The sequence below is a fragment of the Taudactylus pleione genome, unplaced genomic scaffold (genome assembly GCF_031769625.1).
Source record: "Taudactylus pleione unplaced genomic scaffold, aTauple2 ptg000209l, whole genome shotgun sequence".
Classification (NCBI taxonomy): Eukaryota; Metazoa; Chordata; class Amphibia; order Anura; family Myobatrachidae; genus Taudactylus; species Taudactylus pleione.
Genome location: NW_028284611.1, coordinates 1,060,247 through 1,080,915, shown reverse-complemented (window position 1 = coordinate 1,080,915; position 20,669 = coordinate 1,060,247). Strand labels below are relative to the sequence as shown.

General features: G+C 38.3%; 1 protein-coding gene across 2 annotated transcripts in view; it reads right to left on the bottom strand.

Moving 5' to 3' along the window:
• The window catches only part of LOC148517803 (transmembrane protease serine 9-like), a 267,334-nt gene extending 249,410 nt beyond the window's left edge, over positions 1–17,924 (bottom strand). For both annotated transcript variants that reach the window (XM_088478151.1, XM_088478152.1), the window contains exons 1-2: positions 17,746–17,924; positions 9,448–10,132 (exon numbers count right to left, since the gene is read on the bottom strand). In XM_088478151.1, the coding sequence (XP_088334277.1) occupies positions 9,448–10,132; positions 17,746–17,836 (776 nt within the window). In that variant the 5' untranslated portion in view covers positions 17,837–17,924. The remainder of the gene's footprint in view (positions 1–9,447; positions 10,133–17,745) is intronic.
• Positions 17,925–20,669: the final 2,745 nt, after the last annotated feature.

Genomic DNA, 20,669 nt, shown 5'->3' with positions numbered 1-20,669 from the left:
TTAAGATGCTTTAATAATTTTAGACTGTGGACTGATCACCCACAGTTCAGATTAAAAGGGAAAAATATTTAGACGTTATTTATTTTATATTTGTGTAGTGAGCAATATAGGAATCATGAATATATGAAATGTGGAGATGTACCTGTATTTCGACAGACAGACGTGTCGCAAGAGGTAACACAAATCAGTGCTGGTATTTGCTTGAAGAAAACAGGTGATCATAGAAAGCTTATTCTGTTCTATGAATGGTGTTAAAATGATAAGAGATGATAAAATGTGTATTCCAGTGGATGGAAATAAAAAGTGCAGCATAAAGTGTGAATTTGTAATGTTTACATAATTGGTGTAAGTAATTCTAAATTAAGTGCAGAGATCAGCCCGCGCGCTTGCGTAATTCATATCCTTAAACTCTACACTTTCTTAAACAAATGTATGTTGTTGAGACGAGCACAACAGGCTGCTGCTATTCCTATGATTGTGTCTGTAATGTTTTACATTATTGTTGCCAAGAAAAAAGTGCTTAGAAGTTCAGAATGTCCCAGACAAAAGTCAGAGTTTAGAAAAGCAAGAGAACTATAAAGGCTTATAGATTTGTTACATTATCATTGTTACATAAACCAATAGATAAAGTTTGAAAACAGATAATTTTTAGGAATGTGATTTTTTAGATAAATAGTGTTATTATTACTGACCTTAAACCAAATGTTTAATGCTACGTTATACCAGACTAAATAAGAAACGTTTGAGACAGTTGCTGATAATCATAAAGGATTCAACATGATTACATGCTTAAGGAACTTTTTAAGGATAGGTTGAATGATGCATAATGTAATAGGGTAACATTTTAATGTCTAGAGTGGGACGAACTATCCTTTAACATAATTGTTAACTTTAAAGGGGGATGAGAGACGCAGATCTTGTGCAGAGCGGAGATGTCAGGTTGGATGATATTTTGAGATAAGTGAAGAGATGTATGTTGGTTTGGTTAATAGCTTTATGCGTGAGTGTAAGTATTTTAAATTGAATATGGTAGAAGACCAGCAGCCAATAAAGGGACTAACAGAGTGGATTAGCAGACACTGAACGTTTGGTGAGAAAGAACAACCTCGTAGCTATATTCAAAATGGATTGTAGTAGGGAGAGCCTGTTTTTGAGAAGACCAAAAAGCAGACTATTGCAATAATCAATGATGGAAATATTAAGTGCATAAGTTAGATTTGTTGCATTGTCTTGCTTAAGATATTGTCGAATTTTGATTATGTTTTTTAGATGTATGTAACTGGATTTAGAGACAGATTGAATGTGAGGAACATGAGACTGTTTATAGTCAAGGATGACACCAAGGCAGCGAGCTTGTGAAGTGGGGTTGACTGTCGAGTTGTCAATAGTTATAGAGATATCAGATTGGTAACTACTATTGGCTGGTAGATATATCATTAATTCTGGTTTAGATACATTAAGTTTGAGGTGACGAGATGACATCCAAGATGAAATGGAGGAGAGCCAGTCAGTGGCACAAACCAGCATATATGGTGACAAATCTGGGGAGGAAAGGTAATTTTGAGTATTGTCCACATACAGATGATACTGAAAACTAAAAGAGCTAATTAGTTTGCCTTGTAATGATAACTGTTTAACTTATTCTTTCGATATTTTCAGAGTGAAAAACTGTCTGTCTGTGTACTTTGTGTGTCAGTGTGAGTTTCACTCTCTCTGTGTACCCCTCCCAGATCAGAGAGCTGCACCGAGAAGAAAAAAAGTTTTCAAGGAAATGCTTTAACTATCTCAGAGCATGAGACTGTGTCTGCATTCTTGCATCATAGGTTTCTTTTGTACCTCAGCCAGGGTACTAATAAAAGGATGCTATGAAATATACTTTTTAGTAGATACGCTGTATCTTTATAGTGTTTTATAAAGACGGGTAATATTCCAAAAAAAAAGTCACAAACAGTTTGAATGTTTGATGAATAATCTTAATTTTTTTGTTCTTACAAATGACTCAGTCCTTATCTAACAGTGATCTGTAGTTATATTCAAAGTTATAATTTTAAACTTCAATAAGAGATACTAACAAACAATTGTGTTTCTTTTGCAGAAGCAAGTTAAAAGTTTAATGGGACAAAATCCAACTGTATACTGATAATTTTAAATATACAGGACGTTGTTTTCCAGCAGGTTGAAGACATTTATTTCCTTAAAGGGTGGCATTATTTGTTAAGTTGAATTGCATCTATTTGTTTTACATACTTTTATTCAGATATTTAATAATACTCAACTTCTAGATGTTCCTACAGCCAGATTTTCTCGATAGGGGATAATTTTTTAGACTCATATCAATCTTACATATGTCATATTTTCAATTGTGCTACATTGATCTTCTTTATCCTCAACAGGGGGGAATATGGTTGATTATGGTTAATGGTGAGGAAAAAGGAAGACAATGAACATGTTTGCAATAATGAAATCTAAAAATATTTTTCAGTAATGGAAAGTTTCATTAGATAATCATGACTTAGTTCTCTTTACTGATGATAGCTGTTTCAGACAGATACATAATGTTTTTGGTGACAGGGTATGCATTACAGTAACTACCACATTCAACATAGTTAGCTGGATGTAATGTACAGCATTGATTATAGCAATTGGAAGCATAGGGGTTACCGCATAGCTTCTGGGAACTACAATTTTACATGTACAAACAGTTAAAGGACTGAAAGAAGCGATATGTTTACTAAAAATAAGTTGCAGTAATTAAGTGTTGGGCACATATGAAAGAGATTTATATTATTTTCATGGGTAACATATTAGCTGACAGGGTAGTATGAAAGGTAATTTTAAGTACATATGATGAGCCAGTTATAGAAACTCAGTTGATGTTGTTTAAGAAATGCACAATTTGACCAATTAAGACAATATCAGGAAAATCCCTTCTCATAATTAGGTCAATTTTTGGAAATTAAAGCATTGTTACAAGAGAAGATGATAATGGGTATTTCAGTGGAATTAAAATTTTTACAAGCCTTATAGAGGTGTTCATGGGTTAGTACATTTAAGACTAGACAATATGAATGACATTGTACAGTCTTACTGATATGCTCGAGTCAGAGATAAAGTGAAAATGTGAATGTTTATGTAATTTGGTTGATAAACAATGTAGAGAAAATATTAACTACTAAAACATTTGCCAAATTCCATAGAAACTTTAAATTGATTTTATTCAGTTACCAATGAAGAAAAAAGAAGGATTGAAGCATGTTGATTAAAAAGAGGATTAAAGTTTGTTCTTGTTAAGGTTTCAGGATGTTTCAAATATAGTGTGATCATGTTTTTAGATACTGTGCAGTTTATTGAATTTACAGCTCCGTAATGCTAAGAGGAAAGACTTTGGAGGAATTTGTATGTAAGGTATAGTTTACTTACTGTAAGTGTTATTGAAAGTGATAGAGGAATGCATTTCAAAGGAAAAGAGTTTTTCAAATAAGTGAAATGATGGGAATAGAATCAAAGTTACACACAATGGTGTTATACAAAATAGATTAGTTAAACTTACAGAAGAGACAGGAATGACATTGCTTCAAGGCCTACATTTGGTGCTTCATAGTAATAGAATCACACCTGAGCATTATCTCAATATCTCTCCTTATTAATTGTTTTTTTTTAACTACAATCAAGATGTGTTACTAAACCAAAGACTGATTTGAAATGACAATATGATTTGACTGTTCAATATTTTATACAATTGTCTAAGCAGCTACAACAAGAAGACTTTCGGGAAAGCTCAACAGGATATTCAACCAACATCAGCATTTGGTCCAGCAGATGAAATACAGTCTAGAGACTATGATGGTATGATGAGAAGTTTGATATATTCTGTTTCCCTTACAGATCAATGGGATGGTCCTTGGCATGGCAAAGTTATGCTGACAACAGATACAGCTATAAAGGTTGCTGAGAAGGACACCTGGATCCATGGCTCGCATTGAAAAAGGTCAGAGAAAGGTCTGAGCTTAAAGGGGACTAAAGACTCAGACTCAAGTGCTGAGATATAAAGACTAAGTTGCATTTATGAGAACTCTTCAATCAAGATGGAGATTATTGCTCACAATAGACTATGATATAGACTGATGACAAAGGAAACATAATTTTTCTCAGCTGCTTGATGTAAACAATCGTATTTATTGCAACATTGAGACTTATTTTTTTTTTTGAGAGAGGGCGAGCAAGGGTTCATGGTCTGGTATGACTACACATCCAGTAGTGTGGATGATGGGGTTATTCTAATAAGTCCTTTCCTTCCTCTTTTCTATGCAGGTTAAATGATCGGTGTCCGAAATCTGATTTATCATCTATTGAAAAGTGCATTTGCATTTACTGTACTAAACCAGAATAAAGGTGTATACTATGATGTATGGATATTATTCAAAAGAATATCCAATTCTACAAAAATATTCATTGATGGGTAAAGTATTAAATGCTACTAATTGTTGAATTTGTGCCAGAACCATTCTTGAGTTGAAATATACTGAAATTACTAAGATAATTAACATAAAAACATGTGAGAATTGTGAGAAAAAAATTGAAAAAACAGGAAAAGGGATTACTGATAACTATAACTTGACAAAACCACTAATAATTATGTTATTTTCATATGTAAGTGCACGTGTTCCATTTTGTTTTAATAAGAAAGTATATATGCAGACTACACCTCAGATCTGAATAACTGCAGGAATGTTACTAGTCCAATACAAGTAGAAAATGATGAGTCATAATATTGTAATAAAATCTTTACTGTGTACAAACCTTAAATTCCTGGCTATACTGATCAATGTAAGGAACATTTTAAAAGGACTAAATGCTTATTATGTACAATGTATTTTTACAATGAGGCATTTGATTATACACTGCTAGGGATTAGTTCTAATAGTGAGTGTTCCAAATAGTTATACAGATTATATAGTTCAGTCATATTTGGAATGTTAGTTACTACCATATTTGGGTTTGATGTTATTTTCTTGTTACCAGATGATCTTTTTTTACCTATGAGGAAAGTATGCTTACAAATTATTGCCAATTAATTCAAAAGATATTTACTTTTTAGGCAAACTGATACTACAATTTTAACTCATAATAATTTGTGATAAGTTATTTTGCAGAATGCCAGACATTTTACAAGAGATATTGATCCAGTGAATAAAAAATAAATTTCCCTGATTGATACTTCAGTGAGACATCATGTTGATACAACTTTGCTAACATCCTTACATATGATAATTGGGGATAGTTGGATAATCAACATGAAATTATTGAACTGGACAGATTTATTGACAATGATACTGGACTTTATATGATAAGACATTCATATCTGTTGGATATCTATTAAAAATATTCCGGAATGAACTGTTACTACAACACCGCCCATTGATTGCTTAATTGTACAGACTGGAGGATTTTGCCGAACTTTTTATACAAATCTTGAAATTCACTGTTGAAGTTATAATACTATAGATGAAGAAGCCATTATTATCAATTACATAAATGAGGCTTATACTATAAAAGAAGAATTTCTATGAATACATTATGATAAAGACTCTAAAGTGATTTATAATGATCATGATTAGATACTAGTTTTTGATTTTCAGGTTTAGAAAAGTTTATTAACATATTTCATGTACAGACAAAGTTTATTCTTTGAATCTTAATCCTGATTTTTTTCATTCTATAAAGTTGGTCTATGCTGTATTCAGATGGCTATTTTAAGAATGAAAACAAAGAAGAGATGGAGATGAGATATAGCACATGTATCACATGTATGTTATAATGTGCTTATCTAAGGGTGGAACTGTGGAAGACTAATTTACAATAAACATATTTACATAATTCCATATTTACATATGCTGTATGCTTTATGCTTTATAATGAAACAGTTCATGAAATTCAAAATGCCTTTGCACATCCATTTTAAACTCACATGTATATGGAGAAATTAGGTAAGGTGTCTTTAAAGCCACTCCCGAGGGAAAGTGTTTATCTAACAGAGTGTACAAGAGCTTGTCCATTTATGTATAATTGTGCTCAAGAGAAACACTCAAACCAAATATAGAGATACTGAACCATAATCATCTCCTAGAGGAATCTTTTTCTCTTTAACTGCCAAGCACAGGAACAGACCATAAGAGCAAACTTTGTCCATCTGATAATGTCAGTGGGTGTACAGGGGGCGTAGTACCTGAAAACTGTAATAGAGGGTAAAAGTACTATGTAACGTTATTATCACAGGGCTTTCTCCGGTATTTTTTTACAATTTATTTTTAGTAGCTTTGGTCGGATCACATTTCCCATTATAAATGCGATCTGCTTACTAAAAATAAGTGATACTTAGGGGTTGGAGTAGGGTTTTATGAATTCTACTCCAATTCCCCTTTAGTAACTGTAGGTGAAACTAAAATAATGTGAAACGGGTGTGAAAACACAAAACAGCCTTATTCACTTTATTTTAGTAAAAATAATGTTATTAAATAGAGCCCATAATCTTTTTCCTGAATCTATTTTTTCTTAAATTATACAAATTCTCGACGCATCATTTATAGTCATATAGCCATGAATCTCACTGGTCATGTCATTATCTCTCTCACTTCTTTTCACTTCTTTGCATTACATACTGTACCTGCAGCTGGTTACATCCATTACTCTTCCTCATATCTTCCTCATCAGTCATCTAAGGACACTGACTTTTTTACAACACATGTACAGTACAAACCAACCACCTACAAGCAATGTTCCACATTTATGGACAATATAAAATACACTGCAAATAATGAGGTGAATGCAGAATTGCTCACTACTGTAGTTCATTTTTCAGAAGGATCTTGTGACTTTTAGCACTGCACATGTTCTATAGCTTAGTGCATGCATCTATGAGGGATCCCAAGTTGCAGGCATCTCAGTTGCATCCCCACTTGTAGATGAATGTGTGTAACCATGTGGTTACAGAGTTTTCTCACTTTGGGCTCTATTTACTACAATCCGCATATTGAATGCAGATTGTAGTGTGATATTATCGACTGAATTCGCATTGCAAATTCAGGTAATATCACAGGGATTTACTACAAATCCCTTGCAGGGACAGAGTTTGCGATAAAGCTCTGTCCCTGTGAATCCCCCTCGGAGCCTTATCACGGTATTTTCGCAAAAAATACCGTGACAAAGTGCCTGCGCATGCGCCGACCAACTGCCGCTGCTACCCGCCCCCGGCACTAAGCCCCACACCCCGCGATCGCGGACAAGCAGATGGATGGGGCAGTGTGGATGATGTGTGCAACTCAGCATTCAAACAAATATTCAGCATTTTAAGGCCAATAGTTCTGTGTATGTAGTGCAAGTGTAATTGTAACCCGCCACTTCATGCAAAAACGCAATACCTGTTACCTGTAAGAACAGAAAACAAATACAAGTAGTTACTATACCAGTAGGGATAATGACAGTGGGTTTGCCACATACAGTATTCTGGCAACTGTATAAATCAAGAATATGTCTTTGTATTGTTCGAAAACAGCTAAAGGTCTTGACAATGAGATACTGTAGACATAACATTGTAACTTGTAGATCAAAAGACACTGTGAATATTTGCTGACCACATATTGACATGATTAGTAAGATGTTATTTAGAAGAAATAAAGTTTAGGTATAAAAACAGATGTTTAGCATTGGCACTTTGCTTGTGTAGATAATTCAGAGAGCTAATGTATTATTCTTTGTTTATATTCATAATTGGGGAGTTATTGTCCCCTGCAGTCAAACAGAGTAGATAGCTGATGTAGGCTTTGTATTCTAATATTTCTATTGCCAACAATGGTATAAAACGTGTTTACAACAATACACCATAGCTTCACTTGGAACCATGCTGACGGTGCTGCCCTTTTCCAACTAGTGTCTAACTGAATTAGACAATGGGGCTCCCCAGGAATCACTGTTGATGTACATTTATGAACTGCAGTGAGCTGACCTTAGCTAAGTATTAATTAAAACATTTATTTTTGCTTATTCATTTTATAATATTGTGCTGTATGTTTACTTTAATTATTTTATGTTCACTGATATTCCTGTTAAAACATTCTTCTTACCTCCAATCCTCCCCCACCAGCAGCCTTAACCCTATCCCTTCTCCCACATCCCTCCCAAAGCCTTTGTCACACATCGCTCACCTCCTCAACTTATCTTTCTCTTCTGGTACCTTCCCCTTATTACATCTCAAACAAGTCCATGTATCTTCCATCCTTAGAAACACTCCCTTGACCCTGACTCAGTCTGTAACTATTTATGCTTTTAAAGCTGCTTGAGTGGGTTTTTACAACTACTTATCCTCCTTTCATCTCCTCCAACTCCACTCCAATCCCACGGTCAGTCTCTCCACTGTAATGAACTGCTATCACCAAATTACCCCATTTATGCTAAATACTAGGACAGTTTCTCAATACTAATCCTCCTTGTCTTCACAATGTCATTTGATACCATTATTAATCCCTCCTCCTGCAAACTCTCTGCTCCATTGCCCACTGTGACACAGCATTATCATGGTTCACCTCCTACTTGTCCAACTGCTCCTTCTTTGTATATACACCTGTGTCTACTTCCACTGTTCTTCCCATTTCCATTGAGATACTCCAAAGTTCTGTCCTTGGTCCCCCCCTTAGCTCATTTGACTTGTAATTCACCTTTATGCAGATGATATCCAAATTTAACTCTTTACCCTTAACCTGATCATCTTCATCTTCCCGTGTCACCTGCTGTGTATTGGCCACTTCCTCTTGGATGACCAAGAACTTTCCAAAACTTAATATCTCTAATTTCCCTCTGTCATTACTCCACTTCTGCTGACTTCCTCAGTCAGTCCATCTAGTGGCTCTCTGCTCTATTCAGAATCAAGTTCGATCTATTTCAATCACCTACAAAGCCAATAACCATTTGTCTACCCATCTCCACACTCATTCCATAAATACTCCATTCCACCCACTTCACTCTGCCAATGATTATTACCACTCTTTCTCCCTGAGTAACTCTTAACACTATCCTGCCCTCAGGATTTCTTCCATGCTGCACCCCTCTTTTGTCTAATCAAACTTTAACCCAGCTTTCAAATGTGTCCTTAAGACTCATCTCTTCATTCAAGCCTACCAGCCATTTGATAATGCTCCAAACTCTACATTTCCCAACTCTACACAATTATGTGCTGAGTCAATTTTGATCACAGTGGTGCATAAGTAATTCAGGAAACACAAAACAAAAATATCAGCTATTTTATCTTATAACACATTTTACAGTGACAGATACAATAGTGAAAACTTGTAAAGTAAGGAAATATAAGCTTTCATTTTTGAAAGGTCAATGAGGAGCTATGTATCAAATTCTCAATTGATAAATAACGGAAACATTGGAACATGAGGGACTCACCTGTTAAAGCAGTGCGCAGCACTTTGCACCCACTGGTTGGAGATCAAGGACCCCCCACAATAATGTGATCCTAAATACTGCAGACTGATCTGCCAAGGCCACTCCCCATCCACAGCATCTGTTCCACCTACTATCCGGCTAGAGACCACTGGGGTGCCACATACTTGGGGGGATGCGGTGGTGGTAGAAGTAAAGGAAGGGGTGGTGGTAGAAGTAAAGGAAGGGGTAGTGGTAGAAGTAAAGGAAGGGGTGGTGTTAGAAGGGAAGTAAGGAGTGGTGAGAGAAGGGAAGGAAGGGGTGGTCTTAGAAGTGAAGGAAGGGGTAGTGGTAGAAGTAAAGGAAGGGGTGATGTTAGAAGGGAAGGAAGGGTTGGTGGGAGAAGTAAAGGAAGGGGTGGTGGTAGAAGTAAAGGGAGAGGTGGTGGTAGAAGGGAAGGAAGGGGTGGTGTTAGAAGGGAAGGAAGGGGTGGTGTTAGAAGGGAAGGAAGAGGTGGTGTTAGAAGGGAAGGAAGGGGTGGTGTTAGAAGGGAAGGAAGAGGTGGTGTTAGAAGGGAAGGAAGGGGTGGTTGGAGAAGGGAAGGAAGAGGTAGTGTTAGAAGGAAAGAAAGGGGTGGTTGGAGAAGGGAATGGAGAGGTGGTGGGAGAAGGGAAGGAAGGGGTGGTGGGAGAAGGAAAGGAAGGGGTGGCTGTAAAATAAGAAAATAGATTATTCTGAGAGAGTCATGAGGATTAAACAAGTTCAGTACAAAGAGCACAATGGGGCATGTAGCTGCTATCTGTTCCTGTGATCTAGGATCTGTCCTGGTTTGTTTTATGTCTCAGATGTCCCTCATTGGCAAGGCTAGCCTTCATTTTAGGTGAGACCCATTTTCCTTAATACTCTTGGATGCAACTTGGACAATATAAACACTCTGATGCTCTCTAGATGCAGCTTGAACAGATCAAATTCACTGATGGACTCTAAAAGCAGCTTAAGCTGACTTAATTGCACTGACATCAGCACTTTGAAGGCAGCTTGACTAGAAAACGGGGACTCTTAGAGTACACATCTGCCAGTCACTCTGTATAATAGTTCTCTATGGCTATAAACGGCTTTAGTGGAGTTCTCTACTTAATTAAAGTGCAGGTAGCTTAAAACAACAATTTTCACCCGTGGCTGAAAGAAGACACTCTCTATGACATTTACCCAGGACTGGAGTCTCCCTCTGCATCCAGGGACTAGCTTTAACTGCCCAGCTTATTGAGCACTTCACTGCCTTTCTCAGGGGAACCTGATCAAATTGTTTATGCCCAGTTCTGGTCAAAAGACTGTGCTATCTTGTACTACAGCCTGCTGCCCAGCCAAAACAGGGTTGACTCTCCCTGAAATGCAGGTGCTTAGGCCAGCCTAAACTCATATCCACCATTAGACCGCTGACTTCACTCTCCACCAGCACTGCATTGCTCGTAGTCACACACAGTCACAGCTCTGGCTTTGGTATTCCACCCTATTGGAATGGCGCATCCTCCAACAAGAGTGCAGCAACCATCTTAAGGAAGCCCATGCTAGGTGCCACCATTTTTGGTGGGCCATTTCAAATTCCTTTAGCTCCTGTGGTCCCCTAGTTAATGTACACCAGGAGGATCAGGGGGCTAAATTTATATAGTGCTTTTTTCTAATAGGACTGAAGGTGCTTTACAGAAATCATGAACATAATAAAAACATGAGGCAGCAATTTTGGGTTATCAGTTCCAATGACTGTTTATCCTACTCACATGTGGTCTAACTAGTGACATATAAAATGTTAGTACTATGTGCTGTGTATGCATCATATTCCCTCTATTTTTTGCATGCAGGGAAAAATGCTCTTTGTTACTGTACATTGTTCAGTGAGACATCTGTCTCCCCAGCATGCTGCAGTATAATGCTGCCCAATCTCCCTGCAAATTAGAGCAAATGCCTAGATCACAGACCGGCATCCAAAATCAGTTATTTCTCACCAAGAATGCCTAAAAATGTAATACTAGGCATATAATATACTAAAATAAAGAAATAAAAATATAAAAATATAGATCTATTCTGCAGGACATCATCTGAGAATGGGCAGGTAGTCATGTGAATAATAACAAATATTATCAGTTCATTGGTGTATAATATGCTGCTGCTAAATGGATAGAAAGTAATAATAATAATAATAGTAATAATAGTATTAATAGTAATAATACCTTAATAAGTACTTTCTTTTCAAAATTCTTACAACAGCCATTGACAAGTGATCGTCAATATTTAATAGAAGTGAAGCGTAAACTTATATAAGATTGTAGTACACATAAGTGACCAGCAGAAATTTGCTTTGGTGTGTCCCACAGACAGTGTGGGACAGGGGCATGAAGGGCCCACCAGTGGATTGCTCTCCCTATTCCTCTGTGTGTGTGTGTCTCTCTCTCTGTGTATGTATCTCTCTCTCGGGGCTCTCCCTATTCCTGCTCTCTCTCGGGGCTCTCCCTATTCCTTCTCTCTCTCCCCCTATTCCCCTCTATCTCTCTCTCTATCTCTATCTCTCTCCCTATTCCCTCTCTCTCCCTATTCCCTCTCTCTCCCCCTATTCCCCCCTCTCTCCCCCTATTCCACCTCACTCTTTCTCCCATATTCCCTCTCTTACTTTCTCCCCCATATTCCAAGCATCTCTCTCTCCCAAATTTTCTCTTTCTCTCCCCTATTCCCTCACTCTCTACCCCTATTCTCTCTCTCTCTCTCTCTCTCTCTCTATTCTCTCTATATATCTTTCTCTGTCTATTCTCTCTATTCTCTTTCTTTCTCTATTCTCTCTCTCTCTATTCTCTCTCTCAATTATCTCTCTCTATTCCCTCTCTCTCTCCCTCTCCCTATTCTCTCTCTATTCCCTCTCTCTATCTATCTCTCTCTCTCTGGGCTCTCTCGCTCTCTGTGTCTCTCTGTGTGTGTGTGTGTCTCTCTCTGTCTCTCTCTCTCTGTGTCTGTCTCTTTCTTTCTTTCTCTATCTCTCTCTGTGTCTATGTGTGTGTGTCTCTGTGTGTGTCTCTCTCTCTCTGTGTGTCTCTGTCTCTGTCTCTGTCTCTCTGTCTCTCTCTCTCTCTCTGTGTCTCTCTCTCTCTGTCGGTTTCACTCTCTCTATCTCTCTCTCTGTCTCTCTCACTCTCTCTCAGAGACAGAGAGACAGACACATAGATATAGACAGCCACAGAGAGAGACATAGAGAGACACACACATCTCTCTCTCCCCTATTCTCTCTCTCTCTCTATTCTCTTTCTATTCTCTTTATCTCTCTATTCTCTCTATTCTCTCTCAATTATCTCTCTCTCTATTCCCTCTCTCTCTACCCCCTCTATCTCCCCCTCTCTCTATTCCCTCTCTCTCTCTATCTCTCTCTCTCTCTGTTCTCTCTCTCTGTCTCTCTGTGTGTCTCTCTGTCTCTCTCTCTATCTCTCTCTCTGTGTCTGTCTCTCTCTCTCTCTCTCTCTTTCGTGCACATGCGTGAGACCCGGCTAGCGATGGGCAATCCGTCGCTCCGGGTCTCGCACCAAAGGGGGCGAGCTGTCGATGTTGAATGACAGCTCGCCCCCTTTGGTGGGTGGGCCGGGGGGGTGGCTGCCCAAACTGAGGCATTCCCATGAGAATGCCTGCCATTTGGGGGCGGCCCCACTGACATCACAAGTGATGTCAGTGGAGAGCTCCCAGCTCTGTTAGAGCCGAAAGCTCTCTGGGGCTTGCGGCCACAAGACGCTACCACAAGGGTCTTGTCACAAGCCCGATGGTCACGATGGTCTTGACAAAGACATTAATGTCAGAGACTAGATGATACAGAAAAAATATTAACATAATATAGATATGTACAGTAACAATTGTGATACAATTTGAGGCGACCTCTGAAACAGGTGACTATTGTGAAAAACACAAAAGAAACTATCCTCAATCATAATATTAATGTGAATGCAACAAAATGCCTATGTTCCAACCACTTTTTTGAATTTTCCAAAACCAAATAAACATGACAGTCTCTGGTGTGAAGACCAGTGAGGGTCGGGATTATTTGGATGGGCATGAGTAAAGGCTATGCATAATAACAAAAACAAAACAAAACAAAGAAAGACAAAAAAAAAAAAAAATATATATATATATAAGTATATATACCATATATATACCACAACATGAGTGCGGCACTCAGGGCTGTAAAAGCGTTCAATAAATGCAACACTGAAAAGTGGTTACAACGTTTCAATCATTTATATGATTTTCATCAGGTACCTGACGAAAATCATATAAATGATTGAAACGTTGTAACCACTTTGCAGTGTTACATTTATTGAACGCTTTTACAGCCCTGAGTGCCGCACTCATGTTGTGGTATTTATGCTTTTCTGTGGAGGCATCGGGCGCAGTTATATGTTATGTGAGTGCCGGACCACTGTGGCTATATATATATATATATATATATATATATATTTCCGTACTAAACAGCCGCTACTTGAACAAGTAAATCAGCAGTAGTTATACATAACATTAAACAAAAACAAATCCACGCTAATCGTCGAGTTTGGGGAAGATAAAATAATCAATGAAGGGTATATAACTAAAAAGGCTCAAGAGATAATAAAACCTATGTTCTGTGGATAGGTGAATAACACATTCATTTGTAAATTAGCAGTAAGTACGCATAACTTCAGACAGAACCATGATCCAAGCCAATAGTCTAGTTAAGGGGATATTAAATAAACAGTGGACAGCGTGTAATTAAAAAAGACTCCAGAGATAAATGCCTGTGTTCTGCAATAAGTAGGTACCACTGTCATCTGGGCAGGTACATAGTCATAATGTTAGTGGTGTATTTCAAAAATTGGGCTTGGGCAAGACCAGTACTTCTATGTCCCCCCTCACCCCTAGTTGGTAATAAATGGCTCTTGTCCTCCCGCAATGTTTCTGACCTCCAGTGAAGGGCTGATGCTTGGGTTAATACCGAGAGGAATGGGTTAAACAGAGTCTGCCCAAGAACACAAGTGGACTCCTCCACAAATTCTGTAATAACAAGATGAGGAGTGAGCGGTGACTGTAGGTCAGTGCCTTTGTCAGTATATTCAGCTGCATATCTAGCAAATGCCAGGTCTTCTGCAGTTCATCAAAGTACTTTACTACAATGGAAGCCAGGATGTTACACCTGTACTGGGTGTATGGCATGCCAGTATATGGAGAGTGGACAGTATATTCTACGTCCCCATTCAGGCAAACAAATTCCCATCAAGCATGTTTTAACATGCACAAGTACATTTGTTGTTTATAGTATTCATTGCCCTTGTGGTCTGCTGTACATAGGCAAGACCACAAGGCAATTTAAGGAGTGGATGACCCTCCATAGGTCAGCCATGCGGGTGGCACCGGAGGGGAAGGATCAAGACCAACTGGTCGCTCATCATTTTAAGGCACAAAAACAATCATTAGCAACCATTCACTATAAATCTTGGACTGTGGCTCTGATTCAGAGCCGGATGCTCTGAAAGAGCACTCGCTCTGAATCTGGGCATTTTTTTTTGTGTGGCCTCCTGGCCGCTTACATAGCTGTGGGTGACTACCCACAGCTATTGCGAGTGGCCAGGATGATGGTCGCGATGGTCAAGACCATTGCGACCATCGGGCTTGCGACGAGACCCTTGTGGTAGGGTCTCGTGGCCGCAAGCCCCAGAGAGCTTCTGGCTCTAATAGAGCCGGAAGCTCTCCCACTGACATCACTTGTAATGTCAGTGGGGCTGCCCACAAATGGCAGACATTTGCTTGGGAACGCCTCCATTTGTGAAACCACCCCCCGGCCACGCCTACCAAATGGGGCGAGCTGTCACTCACCATCGACAGCTCGCCCCCTTTGGTGCGAGACCCAGAGTGATGGAGCACCCGTCGCTAGCCAGGTCTTGCGCATACACATGTCGGAGCCGGCTCAGTGCTTGCGACTGGGTCTGAATCAGGCCCTGTGTCCCGAAACAAATTAGAGGGGGTGATAGAGCGAATCACCTGTTACAACTTGAAGCGCGATAGATATTCTCCCTGAATTTCATAATCCCTTATGGATTGAATGAAACCAATCATTTAGGATATTTCATCTAATATAATGTTACTATTTTCTGATTATTCCAATAATATGGATTTAAGAATGTGTATAGGATATTGACATATATTTGATTACTTTGTTTATTTGTGCATGACCCCATTTTTGTGATATATGGCTAGACACATTAGGTGGTCTGGTTTGATGGTCTTCTAGTTGATTATTGTTGATTGCCAAAAATAGATTTTTCATCTTTTTATGTTACGGGTGGTGTGGAATTTATATGTACTCTCCACCTTGGACCATTTGTCTATAACTAGTAGGTTTGATTATATTGATCTTGACTTTCTTTATTATGTATCTGTGTATGTCTTTATATATTATGTGGTGTTGCATGGTCCATTATGGTAGTTTATTTAGCAAGCATGGGACACTGTATACTCTTCCTAGTTAATTGACTGTGTGTTTTTAGCTATTATATGTATTTCATCTCTACTGCCATCTTGTGGTCTTGGCTCTTATTGCACTTGGTGATCTTATCTACTGATTTTTTCTTCATCCTCCGCAGGGACTTCTGGGTAGCGCCGGAGGGCGCACATCGCACTTGCAGTGACATCACCAGTACCTGACGGACGGCAAATGGGAAGTGGCAGCTGTCTCATCACTGGGGATTTTCTTATTCTTATATAAGGTAAGCATAATGCATTGCACCTTTGTCCTGATGAAATTTTGTATTAAAAGAAATGTTGACCACACGGAGGTACCTATTGTGTGGTAGGTGTTATTACACCATGTATACGGTGGATTACAAGCCCTGAGAGTGCCACTACATCTGATTTGACTATATACATATGTAGTTTTGGATCTGTATTAAATTCGTGTTTAGGCATTGGTTTTGGCAAAACTGCCTCCCAGCTCACCATATTAGTTTAATCCAGTTTAGGCCAAAAATTTGCACCAAGCTAGCTGGCTGACTCTGCTGAGCGACAGCAGTGGGTGGCACAAACATGTGGCAGTTCAAATTCCAACAAGGCACATCTAGGAAACAGAGTGGCACTACAGTGGCAGTCAGGATGGCAGTTTAATAATCTATACAACTCCATATTAGAAACCAAAAATGTCTTCATAAATCAAGAACTAGATCAGAGGCCCAGTGTCGGTGGAGTATGTATGTAGTGGAAGGCAGGGAAATAATCAATTTATTCATTTGTCCATTTCATTTAATATTGTTATTCTGAAGCAAATTTATGATGGAGGAGGGAAGAGCAGTTAAAATGATAAGAAAAACCAGATCAGAGAAGTGAAAAGTCTTGTTAAAAAGCAAGCATCCAAAATATCAATGAATGTTGACTGATTGATTGATTGATCAATTAATTAATTATTACAACTTGGTGAACATGTCAGATGCTTTGCCCAGAAAATCAACTTGGTCGTTCATAATTTACAAAAAAAAAATAGTGGGGCGTGCAGGAGAAGCTGCCTGTGATCATAAAACACTTTTGGGATTTTGAGCAGAACTGAGTCCCGGCGGGTATCACTTTTGGGGTTTGGAATAGAACCAAGTCCCGGCTCGTGTCTGCTGTAAGTTCAGAACTCAGATTTAAATACCAAAGCTCTGGTCTTGGATTGCATGTAAACAGGTCCAAGTTACATGAGTTTAGTTGTTTTTAGCAATTGTAAAGAAATCTAAAACCAAAGCAGAAAAGTACCAAAACTATTGCTGGTGGTTTTGCCAAAACCATAACATTTGAGATATATATGTATATATATATATATATATATATATAAATATATATATATATACACTTTCATTTCAAGCCAGCGCTGCATTTTTTTGTTCTAGTTTTGCGAAGGGCAACATTCTTTTGTTAAAAGTTTTGAATAATTTATTATTTTTTATTTTATACAAATGTTTTTGCCATGAGACATGACAGGTGTCCCATTATGGACTTTCAGAATGGTCACCATGATAACAATTCGTTCCACCAGTATCTCCGATTGTTTTCTTACATCCACATAAGCTGATAAACATCAGTACCTTACTTTAAGCAAATTGACAGCAATGTTAATTTTGTAATATTTAACAGTTCAATACCAGCTTCAAATTTTCAATTGTCATTGTAGGTGGATACATAGTTACACAAAAGCATGCATCCAAAGGCAAACTCTTAGCTTACATGATGTAAAATAACACGCTTTATCCAGTGAGATATTTTCAAACTCTTATGTACAGTATATAAATTACTTACCAGACACCAGTAGGAAGCTCATGATATAACAGATGTCCCTCATTATAGTACGGCTGGTATCCTGATACATTACTCTCACTAATGTTTCCATATAAGGAATAATCCCACTGACCGGTGGCCCTGAGGTCTCTCAGTAACGTGATGTATGATCTGTCACATGAACTGACCGATGGCTCTGAGGTTTCTAGCACATGTGATGTATGATCTCTCTCACGTATTTTTGCGCTGCAGTGTAAAAGTCATCAGTCTACAATCTGTAAATGTGGACAAACCAGTCAGGACGGTACTATTGTGCTGAATATGTACATGGAATCATTACAGACAGTCACATGTTCCCATACAGGTTTCAATGCATGACACAAATTTTGAAATAGTTATATAAAAGAGATAAAGAAAAAATGTTTGCTGTATATCTAATTGCCTTATATATACAGGGGAAATCAGCAGGGATCATATTTGCAGCTCATTATTGCAATGACACCTGGTGACTATGATCTGTAATGCTGAGATAGTGTGTGCCCCCAATCACCAATGTATCATACCTTACAGAGTACTGAGACACAAAGACCCCAGAAATGGGAGGATGATTTAACAATTTCAATATCAGACCTGTTTCTTTGCATCAACGCAAAAGGCCTAATCTCTTTATTAGTCAGTCCATGCAGGTGCATTCTGTATTGTTTTCTTCAGGACCAATTGGGATTTAATTTGCTGGCACAGATGAATAAATGTACTTTTTGCTTATGTGTTCTCTAACAGAAAAAAGTTGCAATATAAAAAATACACCATAGATCTTTCTATAGTTAGATTTACAGAATGACAAAACCTCCAGAATTATATTATAAAATGTAATTGTCTAGATCTCTCAGCTGTAACAAACATTTGTACTTTATACTGTACATGGTCTAACACAATTAGCATAATTTGCTGGGAGTTGGATGATTTTCCTAGCGATCCTAATATTGTTTCCCTATTATTACTTATACAGCTTTTAGACCGAAATTCCAGGTCTGTCCCGGAGGTTGGAACAGGATTCCAATCCAGATCAGACCCGGAATTTCCCCAGCGCCGATCCAGGATTTTCCCGAGCTGGCGCCGTTCACACCGGAGCTGGGTCTATAGAGACCCGGCTTTTCTGGCATTGAAGTGGATGCTTGGCGATGACATCATCTCCAAGCGCCACTGAAGCTGGCCAATCAGCAGGCATGCGGCACAATCCAGGTCACCGTGACCCAGATTGCGCCATTTACACTGTAGGGTGTCACCGGTTACTCCCATGTTAAACCCTGCAAGTTACCTGGGTTGGATTGCCGAGTCACACAACCTGGCAATCCAACCTTTTCCCCTTTTACACCAAGGAGCTACCTGGGTTATCCCTGCAATAACCTGGGTTTTAGCTCTGGTGTAAAAGGGGTATTAGTATACAGATTCTTACTTCCGAGTATCACGTCTACCAGATACTATAGTGTTCCCCAGATACTATAGTGTGATACTAGAGAAATGCACAGAGTAGACCCCGTGTTTTAGTTTTGCTTCTAAATCATTGTCATGTTTTGTTAACACCACCCTCAATTATTTTGGTTTTGGATTTCTTTAAAAATGTATAAAAACAGCTAAAATCATGTAATTTGAGCCTGTTTTTGTTCCTACAGTATTAGTAGAATGAATAACATTAATTTCTAGTTGTTTCCAGTCAATTTTAAACACCTCACAGCTCACAATATTTTTTTCACCCATATTGGCTAAAGGCTGCAGTGAGATGACTGTCTAAACTAAGCAACAGACCAGCGGCACAAACACTCGGCAGTTTAAAAAATAATACAGTACATCTTGGAAATATAGTGGCACAGGCAGGGGCAGACAGGATGGCAGTTTAATAAACTATACAACCCTATAGAATAATTTCATTAATCAAGAATTAATAGCCTAAAAGGAAAACTGTTAATTAATCTAAAAGTTAATAACAAACTTCCTCAACTAGCAAATTACAGGCCCAATTAAATAATATCACACAGATACAAGATGCAGAACATCAACTCCTGTTACAAGTAGCTCTCCAGAACAAGATGTAGCTGCTGCAGTGACCTCAAGAAGACAGTTGAGAAGTTGGAGCTGATATTTCAACATCTACTGAAGGAGGAAAAGCTGAAATGAGCAATGAGGAAATTTAGAGTGTTAAACAACAGAGTCTACACCTATTAGTATTTCCTGTATACTGTCACCATCGCTATTCAATATCATTGTACGGGTGCATAGTGGTGATAATTACGTGGAGACTTCTAACCTTGTCTTCATGTGGTCAGAATTTTACTTTGAATTAATATAATTTTGATTCTTGTCCCAAATCCCAAGTAAATTACAGTAATACTCTATATGCTGTCAAACACAATCTTGGCAAAGAGCTTAATAATATGTGGTGCACAATGGTATTATCCATGAGATTCTAATTTGTACATTATCATTAAAGTAACCCTCGACAATTCTATTGATGTTTTCTGTAGCAGATTGAGTTATGGTGGAGGTATCAATATATGTTGGCAATTCTTTTAAGTCTGACCAGGTGTCATAATGTTTCATGCTGGTGCACTGAGTTGACTCATCCTCATCACTAGTGAGTCTCTTGGGAAAGGTCAGGTCTTTCCTTGCATTAGCATTTACTCCTAGCAATTTAGGAGAAAGTGAAGTAGGAGATGTTGTGGTATGAGCCATTTGAGCTCACAACTTGTTTGCAAGGAGCTCTCTTAAGATCTGTGTCAGTTGGCAAGAAAGACATTACATGTGACTTAAACCTGAGATCAAGCATGGTCGCCAAAAATGTAGTGATCCTGGTAAAGTGAATAAAAAACTCAATCTACAAGTCCAACATAGTTACACTCTTTGTGGAAAACCTTAATTTCATCTAATCCAACAGCTTCTTGAGATGA